General features: G+C 42.4%; 1 protein-coding gene and 1 non-coding gene across 8 annotated transcripts in view; one reads left to right on the top strand and one right to left on the bottom strand.

The window, feature by feature from the left end:
* CDC14A (cell division cycle 14A) overlaps positions 1-15,351 on the bottom strand; it is a 187,345-nt gene that overhangs the window by 56,587 nt on the left and 115,407 nt on the right. For all 7 annotated transcript variants that reach the window (XM_044944641.2, XM_025288204.3, XM_044944639.2 and 4 more), the window contains 2 exons: positions 11,736-11,966; positions 1,837-1,975 (listed from right to left, as the gene is read on the bottom strand). In XM_044944641.2, the coding sequence (XP_044800576.2) occupies positions 1,837-1,975; positions 11,736-11,966 (370 nt within the window). The remainder of the gene's footprint in view (positions 1-1,836; positions 1,976-11,735; positions 11,967-15,351) is intronic.
* Positions 9,510-9,616, top strand: LOC112585914. Its single transcript, XR_003110481.3, has one exon. It is a non-coding gene; the product is annotated as a U6 spliceosomal RNA (small nuclear RNA).

Consider the following 15,351-nt stretch of genomic DNA (forward strand, 5'->3'; position numbering starts at 1 on the left):
CTAAAAGAATACAATTCTTTTACTTGTATTAATATCTCACACGATATTCAACCTAGAAATTGTCTTCTTAATGGTCCTGTTCTTGAGTATTCTTCCCTTGTGTCTTCATTACACTTCCACCTCATTCTTTTATTTTTTTTTAATCTTTTTTTAATTTTATTTTATTTTTTAACTTTACAATATTGTATTGGTTTTGCCATATATCAAAATGAATCCGCCACAGGTATACATGTGTTCCCCATCCTGAACCCTCCTCCCTCCTCCCTCCCCATACCATCCCTCTGGGTCATCCCAGTGCACCACTATGAGGTACCATTTCACACCAATCAGAATGGCTGCGATCCAAACGTCTACAAGCAATAAATGCTGGAGAGGGTGTGGAGAAAAGGGAACCCTCTTACACTGTTGGTGGGAATGCAAACTAGTACAGCCACTATGGAGAACAGTGTGGAGATTCCTTAAAAACCTGGAAATAGAAGTGCCTTATGATCCAGCAATCCCACTGCTGGGCATACACACTGAGGAAACCAGAACTGAAAGAGACACGTGTACCCCAATGTTCATTGCAGCACTGTTTATAATAGCCAGGACATGGAAGCAACCTAGATGTCCATCGGCAGAGGAATGGATAAGAAAGCTGTGGTACATATACACGATGGAGTATTACTCAGCCATTAAAAAGAATACATTTGAATCAGTTCTAATGAGGTGGATGAAACTGGAGCCTATTATACAGAGTGAAGTAAGCCAGAAAGAAAAACACCAATTCAATATACTAACGCATATATATGGAATTTAGAAAGACGGTAACACCTCGTTCTTTTAGGCTAAGGTATAACTGCATGTGTTTCAGCATTTATTTTCCTGTCACTTATTCCCTCTGGGATTGGCAGCTTAGGTAACTCCTCAGCCAGCTCAAATTCTTTTAACCATTTGAATGCTTGTAGCTTACTTACAGCATATTTCTATGCAATTCATGATCATTTGTTTCTCAGCAACATAAAATGATTTAAATGGGAAAGGAATTATCTGAAAAAGAATGCTATTGCAAATAAATCCATCCTAGAAAAGGAAAAAATGAAATTTCAGTATAAGACACGAATTGATAATATTCTAGAGTTGGACCTAAATTAGCTCGTGCTAATTTTATCTCCTCATTTTATTAATGGGTAAATTAATGGTAATTTCTGAACTTGTAAAGGGAAACTAGAAAGGGGTGTACCCATACAGGTTAAACTTCTCCTCCTTGCAGGCTGGGGTTTGACAAATAGTTAATGAATGAGTGAACAAATGAAAGGAATTTATAAGTATTCTTCTAAATAATAGTCATAAAGCTAGTTAGTGGTACAGCCAGGACTAAATCCCAGTTCTCTTCCTTTCCTCTTTGGTTACTCGTAAGTTGCAGCTCCATGAACAGGGTAGTCAGTTGTCAGGGGAGCAGCAATGTCGCTGAAATCACTGACGGACCTTAGTCGTGTGTTTTTTTCTCATTCTGCTTTTAGACGTGCAAACAAAAGAATGAAAAGTGCCAAGTGGGATGATATAAGAAAATTGCACTGTAGCCAGATCACACATAGAAAATGACAGAAAAGAGGTAGGCAGAGATAGCTCTGTGATTTTCTTCTCACTCTCACCTGATCTAAGAGATATAAAAGGTACAAAGTTAGAATGCATTAGCTGTCAAATCAACAATGTTCCATTAGACTAAGGCTCAGCCTTCTCTAACAATGCAGCCATTTCACAGCCACGGGCTTGACAGGGTCCACAACTGGGCAGCAAGAGGCAGAAATAATCAGGAACAAGGACACCATGTAATAACGGAGACAATATGCTTACTCTTCCAGGAAGTGTTGCTGGGGTCCTATAATAGAGCCGGGCCGGCAGATTCTGATCCAAGCAATTATCTCTGCATGTGTAAACCTGTAGTGTTTCATGACATAACAGGCTATCAAGGTCCCCGTTCTTCCAAGACCAGCTGCAGGAGAGGGGAAAAGAACAAGAAATACAAAATTCAGGAAATACATTCACAAACATACTGAAATCATACCATGTCCAGAAATTGCCATGGTATGAAATACAATGCAAGATGTTTAAACCCAGGCAATAATGTAATGCTTTTTACATGATCAGGGGCTAAATAATAATTCTAACTCAAGAAAAAACACAGATCATATGATCAAAATAAACATATGGAAATATAAATATATATATATAAAAGAGCAAGGGTCTTGAAAATTACGGACAGTTCAACTCCCGAGGACCTTTGAGAATGACTGCCTTCGTGAATGTTAGGGCAATGATGGTTTCAGACAAGCACTTGCAAAATATCAGCTGTCAGGCGTGTCTCCACGCTCCCACTCCTTAGCTCCAGTCCAGGCGGAGATGAACCCTCAGTTAACAGTTTGTGTGTATGTGATGCTGAGTCAGTAAGTGTAACTGATTATATTATCATGGTCATTTTTTAAACCTATTCAAATGGTGAGGTTTTTTTAAACTTATTGTAGAATAAGGGATTCTAGAATCAAATAGGACAATACCATAAGCATCATCTGACCTCACCAGCTGCCAAGCCCAGGACTGTTTCAATACTATTTCCACTAGGTTGTCCTAACTTCTTTGTAACTCTTTCAGAGACCAGGATTTCATTATTTCCTCAGCCAACACGAACGGATGGAGCAGCTACTACCTGCCAGGTGCTGCGCTAGAAGCCGGGGATAAGGTGATGAATAAAACACATCGTCACTGCCCTTGTGAGAGCATGCACTCCAGTGAGAAAGAACCAAGCCAACGGAAGTGCTCAAGTTTCATTTCCTGAGGCTCTGGCATTTTTCAAAAACTTTTGTGTCAGGATATTTTCCTTATGTCAAACCCAATTTCTGTTATGTAGGAGAAATCAATACAATTAGAAATGATTGTCAAAGAAGTATTGGTTACTATCATGATCAAAACATTCTTCAAAGTGTTTTCACAAACTGTGCTATTTTTTCCCTCTCTCCAGAGAAATAAAAGTGATAGGACTTTGCATTTTAAACAATTCTTTTAAATCTACTTTGGCTTCCCCCTTCCCCAAAATACTCAAAAATTTGATCAAACTATAAAGTCTTCAAATATGGTGACTGCTGTTCATACACCAGAACTGAAGCCCAAGATACTAATCAATTCACTCATATTAGCATAACAAATGACTATGGAATTTGAGACTAAAATTCCCTGGGGATCCTGCTATCCTTCCAGAGTTCTTTCCACTTTTGGCTCATCTGCTCAGTCATTCCATTCTACAAATACTAAGACCGCTGAGTATGAGACACTGTGACAGATGCTGGGGCCAGAAACATGAAGACAAGCAGGATGCTGCTCTCTTGAGACATACAGCACTGAGCCACTAATGCTTATTTATAACCATTTTCTAAATCTTTCCATACCTGGCTTCTTGGAGTTAAACTCAGCACTATAAACTTTTATTTAAGTAACACTTATGAGTAAGGCACTACGCTGAGTTATTTTTCCACTACTTAATCTCTTGCTATCATATACTCTTTTTCTTATAGAATGACAAAGTGGCTCTGTCTTTGTTTTCAAACATTTGATTCAGTTGGTCAAATGTTTACTGACTTGATCGTCTACCAGCTACCCATGTCAGGGCTTTGCTCAGAGGTTAAGAAGATAAGCAAGTAAAGGATATAATTTTTGACCACAATACTTTATCAAATAGTTGTAGACACAAGAATAACCAACAAGTGAAGAAATTAGTTTAAACTGAAGCTAGGCTCTCAGAGAAAGGGACTGTGTGAGTTGTTGGTGTCTTCAGGAATGTGTCATTGATGACAAGGACTTCAGCTGACTCTAAAGAATAGGAAGGCTGCAGACAATTTCAGCAAAGGGTCCAATGAGTGAAAGCCAGATGGCCTGGAGAATGTGTCAGTGTGTGTTGAGTGGAAAATAAGGTCAGATAGGTATGGAGGGGCCAGATTAAGGGGCACCTCTGAGTCAAGTGGAGGAGCCTGTACTTAGGGGAAGCAGCTTACCAATTGTGGGCTGAAGACACCAAGGACTGTTGAGTTATTCGGGATTCTCCAGATTCAGATGCACAGTGCTCCATCTGCTCACTGATTAGGTCACACCTTGTGCATATATGTGCTATTATTCCTCGAATATATGTAGATGAGGCTCTAATGAGCAAAATTCAGCTCATTTAGGAATTCATGATATTATCAACAACTATTAATAATAAACATATAGCCATTATCCTATAAATATCTGATTTTTCCTTTAACCAACAAAAAGCCCTAAATAAAGCCATCATATATTTGGGGACCAAGAAATTGACACGATAAAAGCAGCTGGGTGAGGCAGCAGCATACCTCCGGGATGGGAAAGGTCAGAGATGGAAGCCAGAGAGAGGAGCAGGAAGGCTGGCTGCCAGGCAGAGGCAGGGAGAGACAGTGGTAACAAGGAAGAGCTGAGTTAGAAAGACGTTTTGATTGGGTCACATGGAAGGTGAAAGGCAACTGATACTTTTATCCTGGAAAACTGGTACAATGTCATCCGTGAAAACATGCAGTTAGAAAAGGAAATAGGAAAAAGTTGGCAGCTTCATTTATATGTTTCAGAATCTCCCCACCTCTAAAGGAAGAGTCCTTTTGTAGCTTTTCCTATCATTTTTCAAATAATAAAGACAATCTTCTCTAATCTCCTCACCATTTGGAAATACACAATTTTTCAGCCAAAAAAAATCATGTCATCTAATGGTGTGACACACACCATTATTTAAGTTCCACTAAGAAAAATTAAACTATGATATGCAATCATTTTAAGATCCATCCTAGTTTCAAAAATGTGAAAATGTAAAAAGGTATGTCTCTAAATCAGTGTTTCTCAATCTTTGCCCAGCCAAGAGCCTCTCTAGGCATTATTTCTCCTGATTGTCCCCGATGAAATTTTACTGTCACAGACAGATCGCATATTTCTATACGTACTGTGTATAAATCTGTTCTTTGCATAAAAAAGGAAAACATTTGTTTACCACCCCAAAACAAATTTTTCTCCCTTGAGGATAGTATCACCTGAGGTTGAGGATACATCAATGGAATTACAATCAAGCTCAAGTTTATGGATGCCTGGCATTCCCTTCCCATTAACTCTCCCTTTTTAAAAATTATGTTTACACTATTTTATTAGATAAGGTTTGTGTGTGTGTATGTCTGTGTGTCCTGTTTTCATCTGAAGTACATTTTGCCCCCAAATAAACATCAACATTCTTTAGAAAAGAGCGAAGCTTAATCGCGGTCTCAGCAGGACTCTCTTCCTTTAATATAAGATTTATTGGCTTTCATGTTTGTGCCCAGAGTAAATATTTTAGGTTTCTGCAGAGTTGTTAAATCCTCAGACATCTGACAAGACTACTGTTCAGGTAATCATGTTGATAGGATACAGATGGATGGCCTGAGGCAGGAAGCCCAGTCGGTTTCCAGGGTACTCCTTTTCAAGTCACCAATCTGGGTCTCAGCCTGGGGAGAAGATGGCCATCTCTACAAGATAACCCTGTCTCCCCCTGTATCCCTCCCATGCAGGAGGCTACCTGCTCCCTTGGTTAGGCTCTTCATCACACAAACTCACAACCAAGAAGAAAAAGATGGCACAGAAATTTTTCAAATTTCTCTAAAACTAAAAGTTGCTTCCCCCTTTTAAAGAGTCTATAATTTAGATCTATAAAAAGAACCTACTTAGCACTCAATAGTCAGGAGCTCTTACCACAACCCAACAGAAAAGGAACAGTTCACTAAGTTTCTATAAAAACTTTAACAAATTTTTTAAAGCATTCATAATTAAAGGGCTCCCTGGCACAGGGAGAGGAGATGTTGAAAAGTCTTCTATTTATACCAAGTTAAACGCTGACTGCCTTACAGTTTCAGGCATTTTCTGAAACCCCTACAGATCATCAAAAATCACATAGTGGAACATCACAATGTTGCCACTGTTTAATGATTATCTGTGCTGGAAAACTTCACAAAATCATAGTCCTTCGTTTTATCAACCAGAAGGCAAGCTGCAGATACTGAATCGTTATGAGATTTTGCACATTCCCGGAAAATTACTTTCCAGTTTATCTCTATTTTTAGCACTTTACATTGAGACATGAAATAGTCATTCTCTTTTCAGCAGCTACCAAAGTTCATTTGACATCGGATAAGTCTCTCTCCCTCCTCTTAGAATGCAATTAAAATGCTCTGTGCTGTTTTAATTCCCAGGAAATTAAACTGACTTAATTAGGGCAGATGTCAAAATAATTAACAGGCCTATAGTAGCTAAGTATGCTATTAAAAGCATTACAGCTGTAATTAAATCAAAGGTGTAATCCTTGGGAGAGAATCCTACATGTGTGTACAACTGGAAGCAAATGAAATAACTCTCAAAAAAATGTCACCACCTGTAAATGTGACCTTCATATATAAGAACTGACTTCAATGCTAAAGGTTCTGATTAAAATATTTTTTTAAAACCCTGCAATATAAAATATATGTATTTCTTAAAATATTCCTTACAAGGGCAACAATTAGAGCTCAAGGATATAATAGAGAGAATACCTGTAAAAAGAATGTTTAACACCAGAGCATCTTATTTTCCCAACGTTTGTTAGGTGAGGAATAACATCAAGAGATACACTGAGTTTTAATGAAAGCTTTGCATTTCCCCTCCCCTGAATTTGTCAATCCAAGACATGACATAGCAGTTGGTAAATCATCTGCCAGCAGTGCAGGAGACCTGGGTTCGATTCCTGGGTCAGGAAGATCCCCTGGAGAAGGAAATGGCAACCCACTCCAGTATTCTTGCCTGGAGAATCCCATGGAAAGAGGAGCCTGACAGGCTACAGTCCACGGGATCACAAGAGTCGGACATGACTTAGCAACTAAACCACCAAGACATGACAGGCAAAGAAACTACATGCCTTGGCAACCAGAAAACTAACTGATTAGGAAATAAGGACAAATTAATGTCATAAGAAATACTGCTTTTTATGACACAAAAGCTTTGAAAGAGAGCATGTGAATAGCTCCTACTAAACGTTCAGTTCAGTTCAGTTCAGTTGCTCAGTCGTGTCCGACTCTTTGCGACCCCATGAATTGTGGCACACCAGGCCTCCCTGTCCATCACCAACTCCTGGAGTTCACTCAGACTCACGTCCATAGAGTCAGTGATGCCATCCAGCCATCTCATCCTCTGTCATCCCCTTCTCCTCCTGCCCCCAATCCCTCCCAGCATCAGAGTCTTTTCCAATGAGTCAACTCTTCACATGAGGTGGCCAGAGTATTGGAGTTTCAGCTTCAGCATCATTCCTTCCAAAGAACACCCAGGACCGATCTCCTTTAGAATGGACTGGTTGGATCTCCTTGCAGTCCAAGGGACTCTCAAGAGTCTTCTCCAGCACCACAGTTCAAAAGCATCAATTCTTCGGTGCTCAGCTTTCTTCACAGTCCAACTCTCACATCCATACATGACCACAGGAAAAACCATAGCCTTGACTAGACAGACCTTTGTTGGCAAAGGAATGTCTCTGCTTTTGAATATGCTATCTAGGTTGGTCATAACTTTCCTTCCAAGGAGTAAGCATCTTTTAATTTCATGGCTGCAGTCACCATCTGCAGTGATTTTGGAGCCCCCACAAATAAAGTCTGACACTGTTTCCACTGTTTCCCCATCTATTTCCCATGAAGTGATGGGACCAGATGCCATGATCTTCGTTTTCTGAATGTTGAACTTTAAGCCAACTTTTTCACTCTCCTCTTTCACTTTCATCATGAGGCTTCTTAGTTCCTCTTCACTTTCTGCCATAAGGGTGGTGTCATCTGCATATCTGAGTTTATTGATATTTCTCCCGGCAATCTTGATTCCAGCTTGTGCTTCTTCCAGCCCAGCGTTTCTCATGATGTACTCTGCATAGAAGTTAAATAAACAGGGTGACAATATACAGCGTTGATGTACTCCTTTTCCTATTTGGAACCAGTCTGTTGTTCCATGTCCAGTTCTAACTGTTGCTTCCTGATCTGCATATAGGTTTCTCAAGAGGCAGGTCAGGTGGTCTAGTATTCCCATCTCTTTCAGAATTTTCCACAGTTTATTGTGATCCATACAGTCAAAGGCTTTGGCATAATCAATAAAGCAGAAATAGATATTTTTCTGGAACTCTCTTGCTTTTTCGATGATCCAGCAGATGTTGGCAATTTGATCTCTGGTTCCTCTGCCTTTTGTAAAACCAGCTGGAACATCTGGAAGTTCACGGTTCACGTATTGCTGAAGCCTGGCTTGGAGAATTTTAAGCATTACTTTACTAGCGTGTGAGATGAGTGCAATTGTGCGGTAGTTTGAGCATTCTTTGGCATTGCCTTCCTTTGGGATTGGAATAAAAACTGACCTTTTCCAGTCCTGTGGCCACTGATTGAGTTTTCCAAATTTGCTGGCATATTGAGTGCAGCACTTTCATAGCATCATCTTTTAGGATTTGAAAGAGCTCATCTGGAATTCCATCACCTCCACTAGCTTTGGTAGTGTTAGCAACTGCCATATTCTCATTAGCTTTCAAGTTCCACCGACACTTGACATTCAGTGGTCTCCTGGTATCCGCAGGGGGCTGGTTCTGGGATCCCCGTGGATTCTAAAATGTGCGGATGCTCAAGTCCCTTCCAGTCACATTGGCGGATTCGCACCCTGCACATACTAAAACTGGCCAATGGCATGAGAAATGCAGGCTTTTCCTCGGGCCTAGGCAATCTTTAACAAAATGAGATAGAGAGGCAGAGCCAGGTGCACAGGGATCACATGGGGGAAAGCCAGAGCACAGCCACCCCGCCGTGACCTGGGCAGAACGGAAAGCACCAGTCTAGAGACACCTTCCTAGCAGATCCACCCTCCCACACCCCCCACCACCAGCGGGGACAGGAAGTCCAGCCAGTCGGGGTACCCATCCTGCTGAGAAACGCGGAGTCGAGGGAGGGGTTTCTGTTCACGTGGACAAAGCCTGACCCAACCGAGGAGCCCGCAGCTGAACCAGGGGCCACATGCAGCTTTTCCATCGCCCAGCCTCTCGCAAAATGCAGCTTTCAGTTGCTGCTCACATTTTCAGCAAAGTACCTCCACCTACTCAACTCTTAAACATAGAAACAAGGGCCTACAAAACGGTATTTTAATTTCTGTCAGAACCAAGGCCATACAAGTCTGAATAAGTCAGTTACAGCAGCACTAGGCACAGGAAAAGAACAGTACAATCCCCAACACCTACTAGACAATTTGCATAAAACGCCACAGAAACCGGCTTCTCAGACGCAACCCCGGAGAACAGCACCACCCAGCGGCAGTACGAAAAGCTGCATGTGAGCAACGAGAGGCTCCGCCTTTGACGGCCAAGCAGTTTCTCCTCGCTGAAACCAATGCTATGCTGTGCTATCAAAGACCCCAGTAAAATACCTTCCACCGTGCTGGAAAATCTACAATGCGAGCCTCCTCAAAGCCCAACTGTGCTCGCTTAGGCAGCACATATACTAAAATTGGAACGATACAGAGAAGATTAACATGGCCCCTGCGCAAGGATGACACACAAATTCGTGAAGCGTTCCATATTTTTAATAAACTCAAAATGGATTAAAGATCTAAACGTAAGACCAGAAACTATAAAACTCCTAGAGGAGAACATAGGCAAAACACTCTCTGACATACATCACAGCAGGATCCTCTATGACCCACCTCCCAGAATATTGGAAATAAAAGCAAAAATAAACAAATGGGACCTAATTAAACTTAAAAGCTTCTGCACAACAAAGGAAACTATAAGCAAGGTGAAAAGACAGCCTCCAGAAGGGGAGAAAATAATAGCAAATGACGCAACTGACAAACAACTAATCTCAAAAATATACAAGCAACTCCTACAGCTCAACTCCAGAAAAATAAATGACCCAATCAAAAAATGGGCCAAAGAACTAAATAGACCTTTCTCCAAAGAAGACATACAGATGGCTAACAAACACATGAAAAGATGCTCAACATCACTAATTAGCAGAGAAATGCAAATCAAAACCACTATGAGGTACCATTTCAAGCCAGTCAGACTGGCTGTGATCCAAAAGTCTACAAGCAATAAATGCTAGAGAGGGTGTGGAGAAAAGGGAACCCTCTTACACTGTTGGTGGGAATGCAAACTAGTACAGCCACTATGGAGAACAGTGTGGAGATTCCTTAAAAAACTGGAAACAGAACTGCCTTATGACCCAGCAATCCCACTGCTGGGCATACACACTGAGGAAACCAGAACTGAAAGAGACACGTGTACCCCAATGTTCATCGCAGCACTGTTTATAATAGCCAGGACATGGAAGCAACCTAGATGTCCATCAGCAGATGAATGGATAAGAAAGCTGTGGTACATATACACAATGGAGTATTACTCAGCCATTAAAAAGAATACATTTGAATCAGTTCTAATGAGGTGGATGAAACTGGAGCCTATTATACAGAGTGAAGTAAGCCAGAAAGAAAAACACCAATACAGTATACTAACGCATATATATGGAATTTAGAAAGATGGTAACAATAACCCTGTATACGAGACAGCAAAAGAGACACTGATATATGTATAGAACAGTCTTTTGGACTCTGTGGGAGAGGGAGAGGGTGGGATGATTTGGGAGAATGGCATTGAAATATGTATAATATCATATATGAAATGAGTCACCAGTCCAGGTTCGATGCACGATACTGGATGCTTGGGGCTGGTGTACTGGGACAACCCAGAGGGATGGTATGGGGAGGGAGGAGGGAGGAGGGTTCAGGATGGGGAACACATATATACCTGTGGTGGATTCATTTCGATATATGGCAAAACCAATACAATATTGTAAAGTTAAAAAATAAAATAAAATTAAAAAAAAAAAAAGCCCAACAACTAGGCTTAAAGCAAAGGTTATTTCATATTTTCTGAGTAGCTGACACATGGTTGCCAGGTAAAATACAGAATATATGTTTGGTGCAATATTTGAGACATGCTAAAAAAAAAAGTACTCGCTGTTTATCTAAAATTCAAATTTCACTGGGCATCCTGTATTTTTATTTGCAAATCTGGCGACTCCTGTCCCAATGTACCCTCTCCCGGAGGCCAGAGATGCATTTACACAAGTCTTTCAGTCATTCAGAGGCAGTAACACACCTGTGGCAAGGAAGCTAGCGATGAGCCAGGTGCACTACCGCTCCCTAGCAACGGGCAGGCAAGACATTCGGTTCCATGAAGCTAAAGACTACTGGGGGGAGGGATGCTGTGTGTTTAGTCGCTCGGTCGTATCCGACTCTGCAACCCCATGTACTGTAGGCCGCCAGGTTCCTCTGTCCATGGAGTTTCTCCAGGCAAGAATACTGGAGTGGGTTGCCATGCTCTCCCTCCAGGGGATCTTCCCAATCCAGGGACTGAACCCAGGTGTCTGGCATTGCAGGCGGATTCTTTACCATCTGAGCCACCAGGGAAGCCCAAGAATACTGGAGTGGGTACCCTATCCCTTTCCCCAGGGGTTCTTCCCAACCCAGGAATCAAACTGGGGTCTCCTGTTACCAGCTGAGCTGGGGCGGGGGGCGGGGGTTCCAGTGTTCTGAAACCAAACCCATTTGTTTCCTAAGAAGCTAAATGGTTTTGTTTCGCTTGTTGTGCTGCCTTTGGTCTCACCCCCTTCCGGTGCCCACCAAGGCCTCCTTGCTCGCACCTTTGCAGTGGACGGCGATCGCCCCCTCGGTGTTCTCGCAGATATTCAGGAACCTCCGCACGATGTTGTCGCTGGGAGTGCTGCCGTCGATGAAGAAGAGATCATAGTGCTCGAAGCCTGCATCCGTGAAGCGCTTCGCCTCGTAGATCTTTTTGTTCAGCCTCACGACCGCCGTCACGTTATGCTTTTTGAAATAAGGAAAGTAGGCTTCGGGGGCGTGAAGAGGATAACCTAAAGGGAAGCAGGAGGTGTAAGCAAAAGGCACGTATGTCGTCTTATGTAACCCAGGAACACGAAAACCCTTCAAGATAGAGATCAGTCTCAACAGAGCTTAGGAAGAAAGTGCATTTCAGGAGAGGGTGAAGTCGAAGCACCTTCCTAAAAGCAGCCATCTGAATAACTGGAGAAAAACACCATCGGAGGGAGAGAAGAAAAAAAAAATCTGAGTATTGTAAAGAAATTCTTGAATAGTTCAAAACCTCAACCTCTTAGGATTCAAATCCCAGGAGCACACGCCCTCCAAGCCAAAAACAAAGGCATTTATGAGGCCCTCAGGGTGCACAGTAGGCCTGGGAGGACTCTCTGTTTTTTCTTCTTCTTGACAAATACTTTTGAGCTACAGTTAAAGCCTTTTTGCCAGATGTATAGTTTTAATCTACAGTGCATTCCCCCACTGAAGAGTATACCTACTATGTACAAGTCACAAGTGCGTGTAAGTTCTTTTAATCCTCAGAACAACCTATTAAGATAAAAATAGTAAACCCCATGTAACAGTTAACTAAAAGAGGTTGAGTTATCAGTTTAGGAGATATTTTCTTTTTGAGGCGAACAGGGGGTCAGCCTCCAAACGCCTTCTATTGTGAGTGGTCCAGCACCATGTGACTATTGCTGGGAGCGGGGTTACAGATGCATGACCTGTGGGTGTGTGCTAAGTCACTCTAGTCGTGTCCTACTTTTTGTGACTCTGTGGTCTGTAGCCCACCAGGCTCCTCTGTTCATGGAATTCTCCAGGCAAGAATACTGGAGTGGGTTGCCATGCCCTCCCCCAGGGAATTTTCCCAACCCTGGGATGGAACCATCATCTCTTACATCTCCTTCATTGGAAGGTGGATTCTTTACAACTAGTGCCACCTGGGAAGCTCTACGCATGACCTACGCTTGGCCAGTCACGAAGGTGACCACTGGGGGCTCTGACCACTACATGCCTTACCTAGTGGCCCCAGGGGTTAAAGGGACTTATTTCTCAGCGCACTGATTACCATGGCTATAACCCATTCAGGGCACACCAAGTGAGATGATCTCACTCAGGACTCGTTCACCACTCAGGACTCCAAGCGTGGTGGGCAGCAGCAGCCAGCAAGGCGAACCAGCATTCTCTGCACTGTGTCCTTGGTTGTATTTCCTGCTGTCTCGAACCTCGAATATGCTGGTTGTTTCCTATTTTCTCTTAGTTGCAAGCCAACAAGAGTCTTAGGTGTACATGTAACATTTTCCCAAACTACCTTTCCCTCTGGTTTTCTGTCAGTTTGAAAAATGGGAGGCACTAAAACACAGCCGGAACAACTGGAGGCCAGAGGAGGAAGAGACACCACCTGTTTTCCTGCCAGCATGGCTTCTGGAGAAGAGAGGAACTCCCAGCTTAGTTTGGCATTCCCAGCACCAGCCGAGCCTCATGATCCCCACTCTTCAGGCCCCAAGTGCCAGCACCAGCCCTTCAGAGCTCCCAGGTTGCTGGTCTCACATTTTCCTTTCTGTTCCCCTAACCCTGGCCTTAAAGGCAATAACTATTTGTTCCTTAATATGCTGGGTGTTTTTTTTTTTTCCAGAGTTGCCCTTTTACTTTTTAACTTTCTTTCTAGCAAATTCCTTGGGCTTCCCTGGTGGCTCGGAAAGTAAAGAATCTATCTGCAAAGCTGGAGACCCAAGTTTCATCCCTAGATTGGGAAGATCCCCTGGAAGTTATTCAGTCATGTCCGACTCTTTGCAATCCCATGGATTGCAGCATGCCAGGCTTCCCTGTCCTTCATCATCTTCTGGAGCCTGCTCAAACTCATGTTCATTGAGTCAGTGATGCCATCCAACCATCTCATCCTTTGTCGTCCCCTTCTCCTCCTGCCCTCAATCTTTCCCAGCATCAGGGTCTTTTCTAATAAGGCAGCTGGTCCCATCAGGTGGCCAAAGTATTGGAGCTTCAGCTTCACCATCAGTCCTTCCAATGAATATTCAGGATTGATTTCCTTTAGGACTGACTGATTTGATCTCCTTACAATCCAAGGGACTCTCAAGAGTCTTCTCCAACACCACAGTTCAAAAGCATCAATTCTTCAGTGCTCAGCCTTCTTTATGGTCCAACTTCTCACATTCATACATGACTACTGGAAAAATCATAAGTTTGACTATTCGGACCTTTGTCAGCAAAGTAATGTCTCTGTTTTTTAGTTTGCTGTCTAGGTTTGTCATATCTTTTCTTCCAAGGAGGAAACATCTTTTAATTTCATCTCACCATCTGCAGTGATTTTGGAGTCCAAGAAAATAAAGTCTGTCACTGTTCCCATTGCTTCCCCATCTATTTGCCATGAAGTGATGGGACTGGATGCCATGATTTTTGTTTTTTGAATGTTGAAATTCCAGCCAGCTTTTTCACTCTCCTCTTTCACCTTCATCAAGAGGCTCTTTAGTTCCTCTTCACTTTTTGCCATAAGGGTGGTGTCATCTGCATATCTGAGGTTATTGATATTTCTCCCAGCAATCTTGATTCCAGCTTGTGCTTCATCCAGCCCAGAATTTCGCATGATGTACTCTGCATATAAGTTAAATAAGCAGGGTGACAATATATAGCCTTGATGTACTTCTTTCCCAATTTGGAACCAGTTCATTGTTCCATGTTCAGTTCTAACTGTTGCTTCTTGACCTGCATACAGATTTCTCAGGAGACAGGTCTTCTTTAGGAATTTTCCACAATTTTTTGTGATCCACACAGTCAAAAGCTTTAGCATAGTCAATGAAGCAGAAATAGAAGTTTTTCTGGAATTCTCTTGCTTTTTCTATGATCCAATGCATGTTTGATCTCTGGTTCCTCTGCCTTTTCTAAATCCAGCTTGAACATCTGCAAGTTCTTGGTTCACATACTGTTGAAGCCTAGGCTTGGAGAATTTTGAGCATTACTTTGCTAGCCTGTGGAATGAGGGCAATTGTGTGGTAGTTGCCCCTGGAAGAGGAAATGACAGCCCACTCCAGTATATTTGCCTGGAGAATTCCCTGGACAGAGGAGCCTGGAGGGCTACAGTCCATGTGATTGCAAAGAGTTGGACACAACTGAGCAACTAACACAGTTTCTAGCCAATTCCTTCTATTGCATCCCTTCCTTCTATTTGAAATAAAGTGGTTTCCAGTCCTGCCTGGATCCTGCTGAGATATGATCTTCCTTAGATTCTGCTCATTTCCTAAACCTCATTTTCCAGCCTTCCATTGGAGGCTGTGAGCTCCCCAGCATAATTCCAATATGCCTTTTTGGTTTAATTTACCAGAGTTCTGCTGCCTGCAATCAAGAGCCCTAACTGGTACACTTGGCCAAGGCCGCACAAGGGATAGAGGCAGAACTGGCAGACGGGCCTAA

This window comes from Bubalus bubalis, chromosome 6 (genome assembly GCF_019923935.1).
Source record: "Bubalus bubalis isolate 160015118507 breed Murrah chromosome 6, NDDB_SH_1, whole genome shotgun sequence".
Lineage (NCBI taxonomy): Eukaryota > Metazoa > Chordata > Mammalia > Artiodactyla > Bovidae > Bubalus > Bubalus bubalis.